This window comes from Podarcis muralis, chromosome Z (assembly GCF_964188315.1).
Source record: "Podarcis muralis chromosome Z, rPodMur119.hap1.1, whole genome shotgun sequence".
Taxonomy (NCBI): Eukaryota; Metazoa; Chordata; class Lepidosauria; order Squamata; family Lacertidae; genus Podarcis; species Podarcis muralis.
In genome coordinates, this window is record NC_135673.1 from 14569747 (window position 1) to 14589745 (window position 19999).

Below are 19999 nucleotides of genomic sequence, written 5' to 3' on the forward strand. Positions count from 1 at the left end.
ACAGATCAAAATACCACAGGAGAAGCCTTCACCACGTCACAGACATAATGAGATGTCTCCAATCCTAGCCCTACTCGGAGTAGACCCATTGAAAACAATGACCATTATTAGATCCATTATTTTCAATAGGTTTACTCAAGTATAACTACATGGGTACAACCAGATGATCTTTTTCAATAGAATCAGTCCCCATATTTAGCTGCAAGTTAAGAATTGAGTATTCAGAGCTAAGAGAAACCAGGCATATCTATATCTATATATGTAAATAAAGTATAGGCAGCTTACCTTGGACCAAAATACATTTTAATGAGATGGTGGAAAGTTGAGAGAAATTCAAAGCGCACAGGCAAAGGAGAAAATGGGGACCCTTTAAAAATAAATAATCAAGATTATGGTCTGCGAGCAAATTTCAAGAACTGTAGCTCTAAATCGTCCAACCCTTTTAAAAGTGAGTGTTGGCTGGTGGAATTTAAGTAGCTATAATCATATTCAACTACCCTACAGATGAATAAAAATCTGAGCCCAGGATTGAGAGCCCACTCTGAATTGCGTGCATTGTTAAAGAGGAAAGGGGCGAGATTACTTGGAAGTGGCCTCAAATGCAAGAATGCTGTGCAGGAGCCAGTGACGGCACACCCATCAGCCATAAGGCCACAGAGGCTGCTACACAAGGTGGACACAAGAGTGTATGAGGGAAACAGCTGCTGAAGCAAACTGCTGTCTATTAAGAATCATCTCAGAGCTCAACACCACCCTGCCAGCAAACACATGTTATAAGAAAAACATTCAGAAAGAGCAAAACATACTGTGAAAACAACTTTTATTTCGTGGCTTGGGGGTTCTATTCCCCCCCCCAAAAAAATTGTTACCGTGCTTTTATTACTGTGTTGTCCTCCATCACTTGACAGAATGTTGCCCAGGAGCTTCATGTGACTCAGCCACCACACTCACCGGCCCTCACATGGCTTTCTCCAGTCTCTGCTGTACTGGCAGAGACTTCAGGATCTTCTTAGCACTACATGCAAAGCAAGGAATACTGTTGACATGGCATTTGAGGTCTTGATAAAGGAACCTTTCTGAGCATCCTGAATCAACACATTCCAATTTTAATTTTACTACAAAGGGATTAAACAACAACAACCAATGAATTATTAGGACAGGAGACTAGCAAGGGTTGGTGGCGATTTATTTATTCTCTGCTGCGCTGCAGGAAAGTGGGAGTCTGACTGTGTGGGTCTTGGGTTTCCCTTGCTTTTGGAGTGCACCTCTCAACAGCTTTTAGCTGGGGGAAATGGGGGCCTTAGCCTGAAAAGTGTTCTTCACCCTTCCTCTAAGTCTGGCTGAATTAATCTAAAACACTAAAGGTAAAGGGACCCCTGACCATTAGGTCCAGTCGTGACCGACTCTGGGGTTGTGGCGCTCATCTCGCTTTATTGGCCGAGGGAGCCGGCGTACAGCTTCTGGGTCATGTGGCCAACATGACTAAGCCACTTCTGGCAAACCAGAGCAGCGCACAGAAACGCCTTTTACCTTCCCGCCGAAGTGGTACCTATTTATCTACTTGCACTTTGAGCAACGGGAGCTCACCCCGTTGCGGGGATTCGAACCGCCAACTTTCTGATCGGCAAGTCCTAGGCTCTGTGGTTTAACCCACAGCGCCACCCGCATCCCTAATCTAAAACACTAGAGACCACTAATAATGGGTGTCAGGAGAAATGAGGTCAAACTTCCTCTGGATTGCACCCACTGGTAAACAGTGGTTTGTGAACACACAACAGAGGATCCCTCCAATATGGCCGTACTCGGGCTATAAGGATCCTTCCCTCCTCACTGCAGTTACAAAACAAGCAGCAGCAGCAGCAGGGAAACGAGTGTTTAACAGGAATCCATTCACAACTCTGAACTTTACAGGAGCAAACCATCAATGCCAGGCCTTCCAATGGACAAACCTGGATTGGAGGCCCTCTAGTGGCAAAGTCGTTATGGTACAAGGCTGGGGAAAAGGACCATATGAAGACTTTGCGCCCAATATGGGAGTAATTGTGACCTCATGCAGGAAAGTGCCAGGATGGAAAGAGGGGAGTCCCCCATGCCAGCTGCTTTATCCCCTGACTGGGCGCCTCCCTGGGAGAAAACTGGCAGGACAGGAGTCTGATGGGACAGAGGCGACCAGCATGGCAGAGGACGGCATCCCTTTCTCTGCTCCCCTGCACACAGCTGGCATTCTAGCAGAGAGGAAGGAGTGGGGAACTTTTGTGGCCCTGCAGAAGTTGCTGAACTCCATCTCTCACCGCCCCTCATCATTGGCCAGGCCGGTGGGGCTGCTGGGCATCACACATCTTCAGGGCTGCAGGATCCCCGGCCCTTACAGCATCTCACAAACACCTCCCAGAAATGCCATGCTGGGCCTTGCATGAAAAACCACAGTGTTCAATGGTCAGGAGTGATGGGAGTTGTAGTCCAGCAGCCCACAGCTTCCTTAGCTCTGGAATACCATACTGCCAGTCTAAGATCAACTGGTGAAAGAGCTAAAGTAACGTAAGTTTTACCATCTATGAAACCCGAGTTTCAGGTTCCTCTGGGCGCCCACAAGCAGGGACAAAATTGAGATGGCACTGACCCCCCCCCATAGGACCTTCTTAGTGGTAGCTCCCTCTTTGTGGTGGCCCCCTCCCTGGGGTTCACTAAATCCCTGCATTTGTAAGTGCACTACTAAAAGGTTGCAGGCATTCCTACCAAGGTTTCCATGTCTATGTATAATTTCAGTGGGCCTCCTCTGAGTAGAGACAACCCCCTGCTGTCATGTTTCTGCTTTACGTTTTTTATTGGAGGCCCTGATTTTGATCAATTTCGTTAGTGGTGAATATTTATTAGTGATGTTCATTTATACATGGTTTTTTCCCTTGCTTTGCAATATTTTAGCTTCTCTCTGCCTCCCCCATAGGTTCTTTATGAAATACCTTTTAAGATTATAATTTAAAACACTCAAAATGGTTGTTTATCGATAGCTTTAATTATCATTTAATTTAATTGTTCCTTGGGTGCCTCCTTTATTGGACATCATTTGAGAGCCAAGTGAGAAGCTTGGGGCATAAATCTTAGAAGTCAGACCATGATCTCCTTTTGCAATTTCAGCTACACCCCCCCCCCCACCATGTGGCTTCCAAGCACACAGTGCCCTTCCACCCCCCCCACCCCCCAGGTGGAAAGGAAGTGGGCTGCTGGTGGGAACCAGCTTTAGACCTTAGCCACACATCCCTGCAGCACAAACCATTGGCGAATTAATATTATTTGTTGTGATTCATGTGAAAACTCTCTCGTTAATATTTCAAAACTGTGCCTGAATATTTTATTCATTCCAAAGGTGACTTGCAAAACAGAAAGACACCATTAGCGCAGCTGTGACCTTTTTCTCCTTCTCAAGAAAACAGGAAAAACCCAAACCTGTAAAGGAAAACCAAAAGAAGTGCAGCCCTGTTTGCCTGATTTCACCCCATAATCCCTCCGTGGGGCCAACAATTCTGCCGGGTCACATCTGAGAGCACCAAACCCCTTGCCTGCCAGGGAGGACAGGGGTTTGGGGCTCCATTTCTCCTCTCCCCCAGTGAGACACAGCGGAAGAAGAAGCCTCAGAGAAGCCATTTTGCCAGTGTCAGGAATGGGAAGTTCATTGCAGTAAGAGAGCTGCAGTGACGAAGCTCACATGGCCTAGGCCTGCCCTCACCCCCTGCAAAGACTATTGTGGGACCACAAACCTCTCCTCTCCTGAATTCCCTTATGGGCATCGCAGGTGGCTGCAAGAATGCGGCCAGAGACCAACAGGGGCTCTAACAGACAACTGTGACTTGTGGACAATGGCCCACACACTTGACCACCCCAAGGATTGCACCCGAGCCCTAGAATTGCCAGCAGAGGCACCCCAGTTGACACATCACAAAACAACAGGAGATGTAGACTGGAGAGGTTACCAGAGTCACTGAGTGGGCTGTTGCACCTCACTTGGCCCTTCTTTAAAATGGGAATATATCCTGTATTTAACACACTGCTGTTCCATAAAGAAATGATTGGGGGTGGGGTATTTTTGTACTGAGCTATCAATCTGCATACACTTCACAATCATCATCCAAGAAGAGAGATCCCTGCCCCAGGGAGCCTACAATGTACATTTTAACAACAGGGGAACAACAGAGAGAGAAGTTTTTATTTTATGAAATAAGTAAGTGCAGGCAAGTCCAGCAAGGGATGGCTGCCCAAGTGTTCTTCAGCAGCAGGGAAGGCCTCAGATGAAAGGCCTCACCAGCGACATCACTTTTGAAGGAAGATAGGGAGGGTTATGGCGCACTGCAAGTGTTCTTGGAGAGGGAGTTCCAGACACAAAGGGTCAGCGAGGAAGTATCAGGGGAGTTGTTCAAAGGAACAGGAGGCCTTCCGGCCACTGAGGGTGGTAGAGATGAAGGAGTGAAGGTCACTGGTCAGGTGTTCCAGAGAGCAGGGGAGATGGTGAGTGGAGGAGAGGCTTGTCTGCGGCTGCAAGGAGTGCGCAATCTCCACATGCAGAGGCAGTCCACCTCTGAAGACAAGGTGCCCAGCTTGTGGGTTTCCTAGAAGCATCTGGAGGCAGTCAGGTGTAGTGGCTGGAGTGTTGGACTAGGAGCTGGGAGACCAGGCTTCAGATCCCTGCTCAGCCCTGAAAGTGGGCGGCCGTGGGCCAGTCACTGCCTCTCAGCCCAGCCTACCTCACAGGGCGGTTGTGGGAATTAAATGAGGAGAGGGAGAACCATGTACGGCACCTTGAGCTCCTTGGAGGAAAAGCTGGGATATAAATGCAATGAATAAATAAACTGGACCCTTGGCTTCATCCAGCAGGGAGATTATGGACAGAGCTGGCTACCTATTGCACTTTTGTACACCACAGGGATGGGGAAACCCTGGCCCTCCAGGTGGTGCGGGACAGTATCCCCCACCCCCAATAGGCCATCCTGACTGGGGCTGTTGGGAGTCCAGCAGCATCGAGAGGGACACAGCAGGTTTCCCAGCTCTGATCCAAGAATTTCACTAACAACAAAAAAAGAGCTCAGCAGCAGTAGCTTGGCATAAATATAGCTACTTAAAGGTACCCCTGCCTGTACTGGCCAGTCTTGCCAGACTCTAGGGTTGTGCGCTCATCTCACTCTATAGGCCGGGAGCCAGCGCTGTCCGCAGACACTTCCGGGTCACGTGGTCAGCGTGACGAAGCTGCATCTGGCGAGCCAGCGCAGCACACGGAACGCCGTTTACCTTCCCGCTGGTAAGCGGTCCCTATTTATCTACTTGCACCCGAAGGTGCTTTCGAACTGCTAGGTTGGCAGGCGCTGGGACCGAACGACGGGAGCACACGCCGCCGCGGGGATTCGAACCACCAACCTTTCGATCGGCAAGTCCTAGGCACTGAGGCTTTAACCCACAGCACCACCCGCGTCCCATATAGCTACTTGCCACTATACAAATCCAGACAAGCATCAAAGAGCACATAATTCAAGAGTAACGTTTCAGAAATGGTTAGAAAGAAAGATTATTATTGTTTACGTATCAAATCAGGTTGCCAGAAGGAATCAGGATGGATGCCTATGATCATGTGCAGAATTTTCACTCACCTGAGTACTCACCTATAGTGCCTGAGCAAGTGTATTCCCCCCCCCCCTAAAACACACACACACACACACCCCGGATATGATGTCCAGGTGTTGCCAGACTACAAGTCCCCCCATCCCTGACCACTGGCCCTTCTGGCTGGGGCTGCTGGACTCCAGCAACATCTGGAGAGCATAGCCGACCCACCACTGGACTTGGGGGTTCTGAAAAATCCAGGATAAAGTAGAACCTTTGTCCACATTCAGGTTCATTCGTCCACATTCATTCGTCCACTTCTTCTTCTGCAATGTCTGTTGAGGTGAGATAATCAATAACAAAAAGGTGACTATGCACATGTCAGTTTTCAAGGCACGGTTGTAGACGTAGTTAGAAGGGAAGAGGCAGATCTCAGGGTGCATCCTGTACTGAGTGGTCAAGCGCAGGACTGGAAGCCTGTCAATGACTTTATTCTGGAGCTGCGCATCCAGCTGTCTGCACAGCCGCTCCATCAGAGACTGCCCGTAGCCGTATTCCTCAGCTCTCTGCCAATGGGGGAAAGAAGCAAGAGAAAGGAGGAGGAACGAGACTTTCAGTGGGTGGGTCAGGTGCAGACAGCAACTAAAGAACAACAGGTTGCCATGTGAAATTGCTCCCTGCTCAGGGTACAGTTAACAAAAACTACCCCAAGTAGCCACAAAATTAAGGGTTACAGAATACAATGGTCAGACTTAAGCTCTCAACACATGCCACCAGATACTTGACACCATTTGAAAATTAATTCTGAACCCAGATAAACCTTTTTTTAACTATACCCTACAAAATACTCAACAAATTAACATTGGGCAATATGATCCTGTAAAACAGTTGTGGGAATCTGATTTAGGCATTAAAATTGAAGAGATGGATAGGCAAGGCAAAAAAAGAAAAGAAAAAAGGTGAATCACTCTCAACTCATATATGAGAGAATACATTTAAGCTATTACATATATGGCATCTGACCCCACTGAAATGCACCTGTATTAATAAATCACTCTCACCTTGGGATTGGCAAGGTTGTAATACAATTGGTACAATTTTCCACATGGGGTGGACAAGAGAATACGCACAGCCTTTTTGGCAAAAGGTGTTCATATAAATAAGACACACCACAGAAGTACAGTGCACACCAAGTTTAGGACTGTTAACCACTTTCAGGGAAAAACAGCTTAACCTTTACTACAGATAACTGATCACTTATTGTGGCAGCACGCCTATCGGTGACACAGAATTGGAAGAGACTGGAACATTTACATGTTTTTCGCTGGAAACAAGTGTATGGACTGAGCAGCACAAGAGCAGCAGATGACTTTATTGACATTTGGAATCCTTTCATTGAGTTTTCAAATGATAACCTGCACAACCGGCATCCACATACAGTACACGTGTTCTCATAACACAGAAGAGTGCACGTGCCCGCTCCACGTTATCCCCAGGAGGCAGGACACTCAGCGCACGCAGCTCCCAACGGGGAGAACGCTGGCCTGACAACTATTAAAACTTCGGGTTTCCTGCCCTCATTGCCGCCATATGCGGGGTGAAAAGAGAGTGTTACTTATGCGGCGTCCTTCCCTCCTGAGACATTTCTATGTCCGTGAGGAGATGCTCTTTTTTAAATAATGATGACGATAATGATGATGTAAGGCTGTGTGCGTGTGTGTGTGTGTGTGTGTGTGTGTGAGAGAGAGAGAGAGAGAGAGAGAGAGAGTGTGTTAGGCGGCGAAGGAGCTCCCTGTGTGTTCTGTGACGGAAGCGCCTCGTAAGACCCACCTCTAAGGAGCCTTGGGAGAGCGGAAGTCGCGTGACCCAGAAGAGGAAAGGCCCGTGAAAGGAGTCGGGGGTGGGAAATGTCTGTGTTTTTGCGGTTGCTAGGCGACTTTGCGCTGAGGGGGCCCTTGCGGGCGAAGGCGGGCCAGGTGGGAGCCGTTTTATTTTATTATTTCGATTTCAGTTTTTATTATTTTGGCCGTTTTCATGCTGCTAAATCACGGCTGTCTGTATAAAAAAACCTCGATGCAACCGCAAATAGAAAATGAGTTAAAATTCATAAAAATCAGAATTCCGTTAAAATGCCTGTCGGGACAATCTTTTCCAAAGGCAGCTCCCGCATAAGGCTGCACTGCCGTTTACCTTCGGGGCCTCTCGCAGCAGCCTGACAGGTGGCAATTCAACAGGTCGGGCACGGTTCTTCGTCCCCAGCTATGCGGGTGGAAGCATCTCCTGCTAAGGTTGCTTTTAAAAACCACAAAGATGATACAGGTCAACTTCGTTTATTAATTTGGGTAGATTAATGTGTCCATTCCTTGACAAAAGCCTCTCCTAAGGGGTTTGCGTGATATTGCTAAGTTGTCATTGGTCTGGTCTCAACTCTTCCTGTGGCTCTTATGAGGGTTATTTCATTCCATTTCTTACACTTTAGATGTGTTGCAAGTTGCCTTGAGTAGCGCCGGACAAGTCTAATAAGTAATAATGTTGTGAAGTTCTTTTAACATTCAAAGTGCCTTTGAGGCACTAGGGTTATTTTCCTACACAACAGCCAGGTGAGGTAGGCCATCCACCTTTCTATGGATGAGGAAGGATGAGGATGAGAGAGAGAGTTACCTCTTTTTCTTCCCTTTTCTCTTTGTTTCTTGCCTGGTTTTTAACACTGGTATCATTGTTCATCTTTTGCAATTAACTCTTTTCCAAAAATGACATCTGAAATTCAGCTTCTTATAAGTTTCTATAATGTAAGGGGGGAATTCAATCAGCACCTTTTGTTTTGCTTTTAGCTCCCTTACTATGTCGGTGGAAGGACGTTGTTTGGATGCACCTATTTTAAAGCACCTTCTGGCCTGCTACAACCACATAAAGGTGAATAAAACCCTTAATACTTCATAACATGTTGACTTAGGAGAAGCTTGTCTGCTGAAGCCTGGTTTCTGTTTTCTTAATTTTATTTGCACAGAGGAGGGTATCCAGATGGACCAAAGAAGATCAGCTTCTACTTTAGCTGGTCATATTTGCTAACCGTATTCTATATTCAGGTTGCACTCCTGTATGTAGTTACCTGGGAGTAAGTTTTCTGGAATTCAGTGGGACTGACTTCTGAGTAGATATTTTAATTATATCTGTTTATTCATTTATTATTGTGACTTTTGAGTTGACATGTTCATTTTAGTTGTTGTTATCATCAAGTCATCTTTGTCGTCACCAGGTAGTTATTTATTTATTTATTTTGTATGCCTTCCTTCAGGTAAATATTACAGGGCAGTTGACCACATAAAAATACAATTGAGAACAAAAAACATAACAAGGCCAAAAAAAACCTCAATAACCCCCCTTCCCCCTCACACACACATTTAAAAGGCCATAGAATGTTAATCAGCCCAAGGCCTGGTTATAGAGAAATGTTTTCGCCTGGCACCTAAAGGTCAGTATTTTTTAAAAAAAATAATTTTTATTAAAGTTTGGAAAAAGGGATACAAAGAATATTATCTATTATATTTTTATCAAAACTAAAATGTTAGTCTAAATAAAAATGCAGACCAAAAAGAATAAGAAAAAAGAAAGGAGGAATAGAGAAGAGATAGAGGGGAGAAGGCAAGAGAAAGAGAGGAGATAAAGAAAAAGGAAGAGAGAAAGAAAAAGAGAGAGAGAGAGAGAGACAAAGAAAATAAAGGAACTTTCCATTCTGTCTGCTATATATAAACATTATTCTGATAATCCACTCCAATATGTAATGAAGGTGCCAGGCATGCCTCCCTGGGGAGTGCATTCCACAAATGGGGATGCATCTGAGGCTGGTTAGGCAATGACCCATTGCCCTAATGTCTTCTGGCTACTGGCTGTAAAGGTTGGAAGCGTTGGAGATTGGTGGTTACTGCCATTTGCCATTTTTAAAACTCAGGTAGGTAAGAGAGCATCTAGGTGCATTCTCCCTTCCTTGGACCAGCAAAGTGGGTTTTTTTAATATTCCAGGGCCATCTCAGGCTCCAGGCAATTGAGGAAAATATTCTGCTGATTACTGAAATGAGGCAGCGAGGGCATAACTGCACTTTCCTCATGTTTGTTATGTCAGAACCATAGCAAGTTCTGTGGATCAGTTGCATAGCATCTGCCTTGCATGCTAAAAGCCCCAGCATCTCCAGGTAGGGCCGAGAGAGACCCATTGCCTGAAACCCTGGTGAGCTGCTGCCTGCCAGGGTAGACAGTACTGAGCTAGATGGACCAAGGCCTGACTCAGTATAAGGCAGACACCTATGTTCCAGAATCACTAATACAAATAATAAGTTATTGCTGGATATTAATGAATCTGATGGTAGTGATGAACCACGTACTGCACAGAGCTTCTTCCACAGATGACACAAACATTCCTCCTCCCCCCCTGTCGTTTTCCTCAGAGATTCCCCAGAGGCCTGCCTTGTCCAGGATTTCCACAGCTGCTTCTGCCAAATCTGGAGAGGATGCTGTGCTCAGGTGGGGCCTCCTCCTAATCCCCATAGCGACATTTTGCCTTGGAACGTGGCAGGTAAATGCAAACGCTGAATCTGAGGCTTGCTCTGTGAGGTCTCTTGATTCAGGGCCAGTGTTCAGAGATGTCTTCAGTTACAGCTCGTAGCCAGTGCAAGAACCTCTACTGTGAGTTGTTTCCAAAATTAGTCATTATCAAAGATTGATATTAACAGGCATTTCTATCATAGATACATTAATTTCATTCTGTTTGCCCAGTTTAACTTAATGGAATTCAGTCCAACTCATTTACTATTGGCTGATAACATGGAGTAGTTTTTATTTGAATAGAACTAATAAGCATTTGGAGTGCCGGGCGTGCTCTGGTCCATGGGGTCACAAAGAGTCCTAAACGACTAAATGACTAAACCACAACAACAACAAATAAACATTTACGGAATTTGAGAGGAGGAACCCACATTTTCCTTCAAATGTGCATTTTGTTTTGCTTCAAAGGAGGAAACAGAAAAGCTTAAGTTTTTTGTAATGCAAATACTTCTGTAGTAAATCAGCTATCCTGCCTTGGTGGGAGGGAAATTTTGTGCTGGGGAGGGCAAATGTACGTCTGGTGTTGCCCTCAAGGCCCCTAAGAGCCCTTATGCCCATGTCAGATTCAACGGCGGAAATGGAAGTTGAAGTTGATCTCTGATCTGGAATCCAAGGTGGCAGCAGAACCGATCCCACTCCCAGCAGAGTAAGTATGTGAACTGGCTTGGAATCAATTACCGTATTTTTCGCCATATAGGACGCACTTTTCCCCCTCCAAAAATGAAGGGGAAATGTGTGTGCATCCTTTGGGGCGAATGCAAGCTCCTTGGCTTCAGCGATAGCAACACGAAGCCTACGAAGCCTGCGCTCCGGAGGCTTCGTGTTGCTTTCGCTGAAGCCAGGAGAGTCTGCTCTTTGAGGCTGGCGGTAGGGGGAAAGCAGTGCTTCCCCCCACCGCCAGCCCCACAAGCTGGGGGGGGGGGCAGCGGGAAGGCGTGCAATGCCTTCGCGCTACTCTCCGACCTGGTTTGGAGGCTGGCGGTGGGGGAAAGCAGCACTCTCCCACCCCCCCAGCCCTACAAGCTCAGTCGAAAAACCCACAGGAGCCGCGCGCTCTTTAAAGGGTGCGCGGCTCCTGTGGGCTTTTGCAGGAGATGGGGGAATTCCCCCACCTCCCGCAAAAGCACGCAGAAGCCGCGCGCTCTTTAAAGGGTGTGAGGCTTCTGCTGGCTTTTCTATGGGGGGGGGGAATTCTCCCCCCTCGTAGAAAAGCCCGCAGGAGCCGAGCACCCTTTAAAGAGCGCGCCACTCTTGGGGGCTTTTCCCCGAGGAGGGACAAGGGACTGACTGGCCGTTTCAGTCCCTTCTCCCTCCTGGTCAAAAAGCCCACAGGAGTTGCGCACGGCTCCTGTGGGCTTTTGCGGGAGGTGGGGGAATTCCGCCACCTCCCGCAAAAGCAGGGAGAAGGTCTTGGAGTAGCGCACAGGCTGCGTGCAGTCTGTCCGCTGCTCCCAGAGCTGCGGGGGGGGGGGGGGATCATATTTTTTTCCTTGATTCCCCCCCCCCCTGAAAACTAGGTGCACCCTATGGGCCGGTGCACCCTATAGGGCGAAAAATACAGTAAACGTGTGGAGGGTGTGTGCTGCTTTTCAAAGTGCCACTTTAAACAAAGTAGCCCTTTTTATATTCTGCAGAATTTAAGTCGGTGAAGCTGTTCCTTGCCTTGGGCTGCAGCTTAGCCTCTCTTTCAAACCTGCTGCTTTCTGTCCTTTGACAGCTTCTCGGAGCTAAAGGAGTTGGAATACAGACCTGTCAAGGTCCGAGGGTATTTCATTCATGACAAGGAGCTGTACATCCTTCCACGTTCGTTGGTTGATTCAGAGAAAGAAGCCAGGGATGCTGGCCAGCTGATGTCCAATCCTGAGAGTGGTGCCAATGTCATCACACCCTTTTACTGTATAGACCTTGGGTAAGTATATTAACTGACAAACAATTTGGGCCACTGCCCTGTACTCATTTACTGGCAAACAATCTCTGTTGAAATCTGGGGCACTTGGCTGAGCAGACATGCATAGGATCGTGACATTAGAGAGGATCAAGGCCCTTCAGTAAATACAGTCTGTATATATTCAGATTCTGCCTCATAACCATGAGGACCTGAAATGTTCTGCACTGTTTTTATTTAAGTCATTCTCTGGATTCTGTAAAAGGAGTCATAGCTTGTTTCAGAATGTACTTAAACCTGTGATGATCCGTTTTTGTTTTTTAACTTTTCCAAAAGTATAAGTGAAATTACATGAATTTAATTATAGGAGATAGGCATATCTCCTATTATCAAATGTATGTAATTTCACTAATATGTCTGAATTTTGCCTAGCATAGGTTTCTTTCACGTTGATAACAATGTCTGAACCATCATAACGTAAAATGTCAATTTTCCAGGCACCTGACCATGTTAGTCTGTTGCAGAAAACAACAAGAAAGAATCCTGTATCTTCAAGGCCAACAGATATCTTCTGCCCTAGAACCTACTCTAAGGTGCATGGGCTGGTTAGCTAAGTGAGTGGATCTACTCTGAGCACAGAGAGGAGAGAGAAAAACCATTGCTGTGGAGTCAAAAGCCAAGTTACATGAAAGAGAACTGTTAGTATGTTAACAGTACTATGTAGGGCACTCATAATAGAATCCAAACAGAGTCCAATCAAATTGCCACAATGCAATGTTGATGGCTGTGTTCTTAACTCTTCCCAGCTGGCTAGCAAAAATAAGTTTTATATAAATGGACTTGTGAGTAAGCCAAATTGAATAAATGATGCTTGCTTCTGAGTTTAGAATTACAATGTTTGGTGCCTTACAGCAGAAGTGGACCCTCCAGATGTTGCTGAAGTACAACTGCCATCGGCCCCAGCCAACATACCCAACAGCCAGGGGTACCTGGAGTTGTAGTTCAGCCAAGATCTGGCATGCCAAACATTGTCCACTCCTGCTTTAGGGGGCTTGGATGCTTCCATGCTTACAGAGTTTATTGTCTTCTCTCATTCCCTTTCCCCCTGACCCTGCAGGATCACAATCCTTGTCAACAGAGGGTTTGTCTCCAGAAAGAAACTTAAGCCAGAGACTAGGTTGCGAGGACAGGTAGGTAGCAAGGGATGGAAACTACCACATTATATATCATAAGATATTGTGTTCTTTTTTTAAAGGACAGAAACTGCTATTTGACTCTTCCTTGTAGATCGAAGAGGAAATTGAGCTCACAGGGGTGGTGAGGCTGTCGGAAACCCGCAAGCCATTTGTTCCAAAGAACGACATTGAAAGGAATCGTTGGCATTACCGGGACCTGGATGCCATGGCAAGAGTGACAGGAGCTGAGCCCATCTTCCTTGATGCAGACTTCAGTGAGTTCCCCAAGGACCTGGCTGTGTAGTCTTGGCTTTTAATAGGAGTGGACTGCAACAGGCTCCTGACTTTGGGCCCCATCTGCATTTAAAACAGTATCATACCACTTGACACGGTCATGGCTCCCCTCAAAGAATTCTGGGAACTGTGGTTTGTTAACAGTACTGAGAGTTGTTAGTAGCCCCCCCCCCCCTTCCTCTCCCAGAGCTACAGCTACTAGTGGTTTAATAGTCAATCCCTCTTCCCAGGGAACTCTGAATCATAGCTCTGTGAAGGTAAGTTGGGATGGGTGATATATCGATACTTTGTTCCTTACCAATATGAACTCCAGACCACAATCAAGGTTTCATATTTTTTCACCCTGTAATATATTGAGAATGCACTGCCCAGCTGGTCTTGCAGGCAGCAGGCAGAAAGCAGCACTTTACTGCAAGGTAAAGCCAAGTTTACTGCAAAGTAAATGGCCATTTCCTGCCTGCCCAATCTGTTTCCCCACATAGGATCCACTTGTGTCCCTCTGGCTAGGCAGAATAGAAACCCAGCATGGTATCAAGCTAAGCAGGGTATTGGGGTCTCTACTCTGCCTAACAAGAGGCATGGTGTGTACCTTAAAGCCCCATGGATCTTATCGGGAGGAAAATAAAATTTGTTTGCTTATTGGACTCTTCATTCCTCAGCCGTGCCGTGGGAAGGAGATTCCAATCAGCAAACAAAGTTTCTTCCTCGTGACTTGGCTCCTTCTTGTATTCAGGCAAGGAGGCATCAATTTACTTTTGCAGCAAAGGGCTTTATGCATTTGGAAACTAAATGATGACTAGGCTGCTGTCAGTTCAAATTTTAATTGCTGGTTTTAGATATATTGTCATGTATTTTAAGTATTGTTTTTAACCAGTTTGTTTTTATTATTCTTTATTCTATGACTGATGTTTTTAAATGTTGTAAGCCGCCTTGAATTCCAACTTGGCAGGATATAAATATATTACATAATAAATAAATAAAATAATATGAGAGGCAATGGGGTGGAATCCATGTACATTATTCTGAGGTTTTTTTGGAGGATGAACACTATACAGATTTAGTAAGTAACATATATTTTGACATCTCTTTTTTATTGGTTTGGTTCAATATTAAGAATATTTTTAACTAGGATGTTTTTTACACATTAAAAATATATAAGACATATATCTACCCTAAATTATAGAGTAGTATTGAGTAGAGCTACACACATGCAGAGCTACATACACGCAAGAATGAATTTCAGTGGGGACAAATGTGAGGTTCTACACTTAGGCAGGAAAAACCAACTGCACAAATAAAAGATGGGGGACACCTGTCTTGCCAGCAGTACATGTGAAAAGGATCTAGGGGTCTTATTAGGCCACAGCCTCAACATGAGGCCACAACCTCAACTGTGTGATGCAGCAGCAAAAAAGCCAAAGCTATTCTAGGCTGCATCAACAGAAATATAGTGTCTTAGTTCCGCTCTATTCTGCCTTTGTCAGACCACACCTGGAGTACTGTGTTCAGTTCTGGGTGCCACAATTTAAGGATATTAACAAGCTGGAACAGGCGGAAAGGAGGGCAACCAAGATGATAAAGGATCTGGAAACCTAGCCTTATGAGGAACGGTTGAGGGAGCTGGGTATGTTTAGCCTGGAAGAGAAGACTGAGAGGAGATAGTGTAGCCACCTTCAAATATCTAATGGGGTGTCACATGGAAGATGGAAGCAGCATGTTTTCTCCTGCTCTGGAGGGGGCAGGATCTGAATGGAGTTCCACTTAGTTTAATGCCACTTATGTCAGAGCGCGGGTGGCACTGTGGTCTAAACCACAGAGCCTATGGCTTGCCAATCAGAAGGTCGGCGGTTTAAATCCCCGCGACGGGGTGAGCGCCTGTTGCTCGGTCCCTGCTCCTGCCAACCTAGCAGTTCGAAAGCACGTCAAGTGCAAATAGATAAATAGGTACTGCTCCGGCGGGAAGGTAAACGGCGTTTCCATGTGCTGCTCTGGTTCGCCAGAAGCGGTTTAGTCATGCTGGCCACATGACCCGGAAGCTGTACGTCGGCTCCCTTGGCCAATAAAGCGAGATGAGCGCTGCAACCACAGAGTCGGTCATGACTGGACCTAATGGTCAGGGGTCCCTTTACCTTTATGTCAGAGCCAGGTGTGGATTGGGTAGAGCATCCATTTGGTTGGTTTGCTATGCTATACAAAGGGTGAAGTCGGACAGGGAGTTACACAGAAAATCTGAGCATGGGAGAGCTGTGGCAAGGAGAGTGAGATGGGAGTGGGAGTTGAGAGCAGACTACATAGGTTTTCACTTATTACATAAAAGTAAGCTGCCCCTGGTGTTTGAATTTCTTTTCTAAAGGCTCATATTGCATCTGGTTCTGACTCACTGCTGTCTCTCTCTTGCAACCACAGAAAGCACAGTTCCAGGGGGGCCCATTGGAGGCCAGACGAGGGTGACGTTACGCAACGAGCACATGCAATACATCATTACCTGGTAAGTGACAAAACATTTGGGGTTTTATCTAGAGCTGGGCGATATTTGAAAATCATGATGCAGGAAAAGCTGTGAAGCCAGCTAATGCTTCTTTATAGCTCCATCCTTATTTCAGACATGGTGATATGTCTGTATATTGTGATGTTTAGCTGGTGACAATATTATATGCAATATTAAATAAAATAAAGCAGGATATAGAAAAATCAAGATTTTTTTTTAGCAAAACCCCCTAAAGATAAAACATTGAGTCAAAATATAAAATTATTGCAAATGCAGCTTTCAGCATTGCTAAATAATGAGATTGAAAACAACATCAAATGGATGAAACAAAGATTCTTTGAAGCAGGGAATAGACCAGGACGACTACTCGCATGGCAAATAAAGAAAAAATGAAAAGAAAGTCAGATAAATAGAGTACGAAGGGAAGGTTTATGAAACGGAAGATGAAATCAATAAATGTTCTGTAAAATACTTCACAAAACTATATAAAAGAGGGTCAGAAACAGAACAAGAAATTGCAGATTACTTCTCAAAGAGGAAAATACCTAAAATAAGCAAAGAGAAAGTGGAACAGTTAAATGCCCCAGTTACGGTAATGGAATTACACCAAGCAATTTCTAGTTTGAAAATTGGTAAAGCTCCTGGCCGAGATGGACTAACGTCGATCCACTATAAAAAATTTGAAGATAACATAGTCCTGCCTTTAAAAAATCTAAAGTTATCAATAGGAGGAAGGGTTTCCATAATAAAAATGAATGTCCTTCCCAAAATGCTCCTTCTCTTTCAAACAATTCCCATAATATCTAGAGAAACATGTTTCGAGGAGTGGTGGAAAGATATGACAAAATTCATATGGCAAAATAAGAAAGCTCGCATAAAATTTAAGCTCCTGACAAAAAAGAGAGGGGAGGTCTGGCATTGCCAAATTTAAAATTATACTATGAAGCAGAATGCCTTGTATGCCTGAAAGAATGGATCACTTTGGAAAAAGCAGATTTATTAAGACCTGGAGGGCTTTAACACGCCTACCTCACATATGATAAGATCAAAGTCCATAAAGGCTTCAATAGTCACCTAATTAGGAACGCATTATTTAACGTCTGGAGTAAGTACAGAACGAGACTGAAGCCAATGACACCATGGTGGCTCTCACCTCTAGAAGCCCATGCCATGAAAAAACTAAACATGAGTAAGGAATGGGCAACTTACAGAGATTTGATAATGGAAGATCAAGGTAAACTTAGAATAAGACCGTATGAGGAAATAAGGCATTATGTCTCCAACAGAGGGCAATATATACAACTTGGAAGTGTCTTTAACTCGGACTCGAAGAGAGGCTTTGCTAAACAGAATTCATTAATGCATGAAACATTATTAAAAAAACAAAAAAAGTTCTATCTAAAATGTATAACCTTTTGCTAGATTTGGACATGATTGACGAGGAAGTGAAAGAGACAATGATTAAATGGGGGCGAGACTTTGGCCACAATATATTTAGAGCAATGGAAGAAACTTTGGCAGAAAGATATAAGGTTTACCGCCTATAGTACAATAAAAGAAAATTTCATCAAAATGTTATACAGGTGATATTTAACACCAGTCAAATTAGCAAAAATCTATAAACTGAAATCTAACCTCTGTTGGAAATGCAACAAGGAAGCTGGTACAACAATGCATATGTGGTGGAGTTGCACCCCAGTTAAGTACTTCTTGGGGGAAATACATGAGTTGGAAAAAATGCATAAAATCCCAGAGGCTTACCTACTGGGCCTTTTAGGAAAATACCGAAATCGAAAAAAAGAATTTTCTTATACATGACCACTACAGCCAGGATAGTAATAGCATCTAAATGGAAAGCTAAAAAACTACCTACCAAGGAGGAATGGATTCTCAAATTAAATGAATATTTAAAATTGGCTAAATTAACAGCATCCATACATCAGCAGTCAAATCAAAAACTAAAAAATGAATGGCAATGCTTTGATGGTTATATGACAAAATATTGCTCTAAAAAAGACATGCTAATAGATTAAGAATGTAAATGCATCAAAACAATAAATTATCAATGACATATGTACAGTGGTACCTCAGGTTACAGACACTCCAGGTTATGGGTTTTCAGGTTACGGACGTGCCAAAAAATGGAAGTACTGGAACAGGTTACTTCCAGGTTTCAGCACTCGCGCATGCACAGAGACACCCAATCACAACCCGCATGTGCGCAGATGCGGCGCTGCGGGTTGCGAACGTGCTTCCCACACGGATCACGTTCGCAACCCAAGCGTCCACTGTATGTATATAGAGAAAATAAAAACAATCAGAATGCAATAAGGATAAAATTGATTCTAGAGAAGATGAGTAGTGGTGGAGGGAAGTTAAACAGGGTGGTGGGTTTATTTTATTTTGGATAGTGTATAATGATTTAATGTTTCTTTTCTGTTATGTTTTTTTTTTAATTAAATTGTATGACGGAACATCTAAATAACAAAAAACAAAAATCCTGATTCTCATCAAGGCCACCATCAAAATAAGTAAAGTGCACGGATGTATATTTTGCAGTTTCCATGATTCTGGTTCTCTCTTGAATTTTTGGGAAATGATTGGTTATTAAATGGCCAAATCAATGTGCCAAATGAAAGCAATGATGCATTGCAGGGGTTACACTAGATGACACTTGGGTAGGGTTGCCATGTCTGGGAGTTCCCAGACATCTTCTTTTAGTGGACAAAAGGCTCATTCAGGGGTACTTATAAATTTTAAAGGAAATGTCTGAGTTGGGGGGACAGTTTTTATTTTGCCTGACTCAGGCTGCTCTGCACACCCTGGCCGCTGCCAGCCTGAGCCAGGAGAGGCGTACAGGCATGCATTCCCTGGCTGCCGCCAGCCCAAACTGTGTGGCTATGGCCCCGCACACCCCTTTCCCCAGCTTGCTGTCCTCTTTGTACTCATTTTGTGGCAACCCTTTGCATACATTTGACCCTAAAATTGTGTGCCCTTTGCAGGTTAACCTTGTCTTAACACTAGCTTTCTCCCTTCTTTGCAGGTATGGTTTGTGTGCAGCTACCTCCTACATGTGGTACAAGAAATTCATTCAGAAGGTTCACCTCTAAGACTTACAACTCCTTGGTGCAAGCTTGGCTTCAAAATGCTCACAGGAACTGCAGCCAGTCTCTGAGGTCACTATACAGAGGAACAGTCCTTCTGACTTGATTGCAGCACTTCAGTGACCAGAGCAAGCAGACCCAAGCAAGGAAGACTCCTGTGTTCTGCTGAGAGTCGGCTGCAATATATTAGAGCTGCAGTCTTGAATTCAGTAGGACTCACTTCTGGGTAGGCATGGTTAAGGGAGGAATTAGGATGATGGGGGCCTTAACAGGGAGGGTGAAAGCCTTTCAAATTGTAGTGCTTATCTTGGGTTGCTTAATTCTATGTAATCAGAAATGACATGAAGGAAATAAGGATTCAAGAGTATTAGTGTTTGTGCAAGTAATCAGCATGTTGCTGATACAATATGATGCAAAGTTCCATGTAATGAAGTAGTAAATAAATCATGTCGCATATACAGCTTTGTTTCTTCTTGGCAACAATAATGACATCAAGTCCCTATCAAAACGAAGTATTGTAAACTTCTGAAGTTCATAGTTGCAGGGTATTTCAATTGCAGTCTCCCCTGTGAGCTGATCAATTTCTGTTGTCTTGTCAAGGCAGCTTATGAAATGTTCTAGAACCCAATATACTTGCAGCTAACATTGGCCAAAGCTCCATGAAGGTGTTGTTTGAGCTTTCACACCTGCAGAGATAAGCTTCCAGGGTGCTCATTATTGGGGCAAATCTTAAATTCTCCCCCTTGGGACAGAAAATGGAGAAAGGAACGCTGGAATATATTCTTCTTAGGTGCTATGGAATCCCCCTTCACTAGACAAGGCTACCAGAAGACATAACTGACAGAGCACCACACTCTAATCACTAAAA

At 44.7% G+C, this 19999-nt stretch overlaps 1 protein-coding gene across 3 annotated transcripts; it reads left to right on the plus strand.

Annotated features, from left to right (window-relative positions):
- Positions 1-7406: 7406 nt before the first annotated feature.
- On the plus strand, positions 7407-19589 carry SURF1 (SURF1 cytochrome c oxidase assembly factor). Of its 3 annotated transcripts, none has more exons than XM_028715922.2 (9): positions 7407-7562; positions 8418-8499; positions 10029-10156; positions 10749-10831; positions 11903-12094; positions 13188-13260; positions 13358-13520; positions 15946-16027; positions 19071-19589. In XM_028715922.2, exons 1-9 carry the CDS (start codon positions 7494-7496, stop codon positions 19135-19137), a joined length of 939 nt encoding a protein of 312 aa, XP_028571755.2. In that variant the 5' UTR covers positions 7407-7493; the 3' UTR covers positions 19138-19589. The 3 variants fall into 3 exon arrangements, with proteins under 3 accessions (XP_028571755.2, XP_028571757.2, XP_028571756.2); XM_028715923.2 differs by lacking the exon at positions 7407-7562 and adding an exon at positions 7610-7905; XM_028715924.2 differs by lacking the exon at positions 10749-10831 and having other exon boundaries at positions 10029-10104.
- Positions 19590-19999: the final 410 nt, after the last annotated feature.

Excerpts from the sequence above, each read along its gene's own strand:
- SURF1 (XM_028715922.2), top strand. The coding sequence starts at position 7,494 with ATGTCTGTGTTTTTGCGGTTGCTAGGCGACTTTGCGCTGAGGGGGCCC. Across the intron at positions 8,500-10,028 it reads CCTGCTACAACCACATAAAG|AGATTCCCCAGAGGCCTGCC; the intron begins GTGAATAAAACC and ends CGTTTTCCTCAG. Across the intron at positions 13,261-13,357 it reads AGACTAGGTTGCGAGGACAG|ATCGAAGAGGAAATTGAGCT; the intron begins GTAGGTAGCAAG and ends TCTTCCTTGTAG.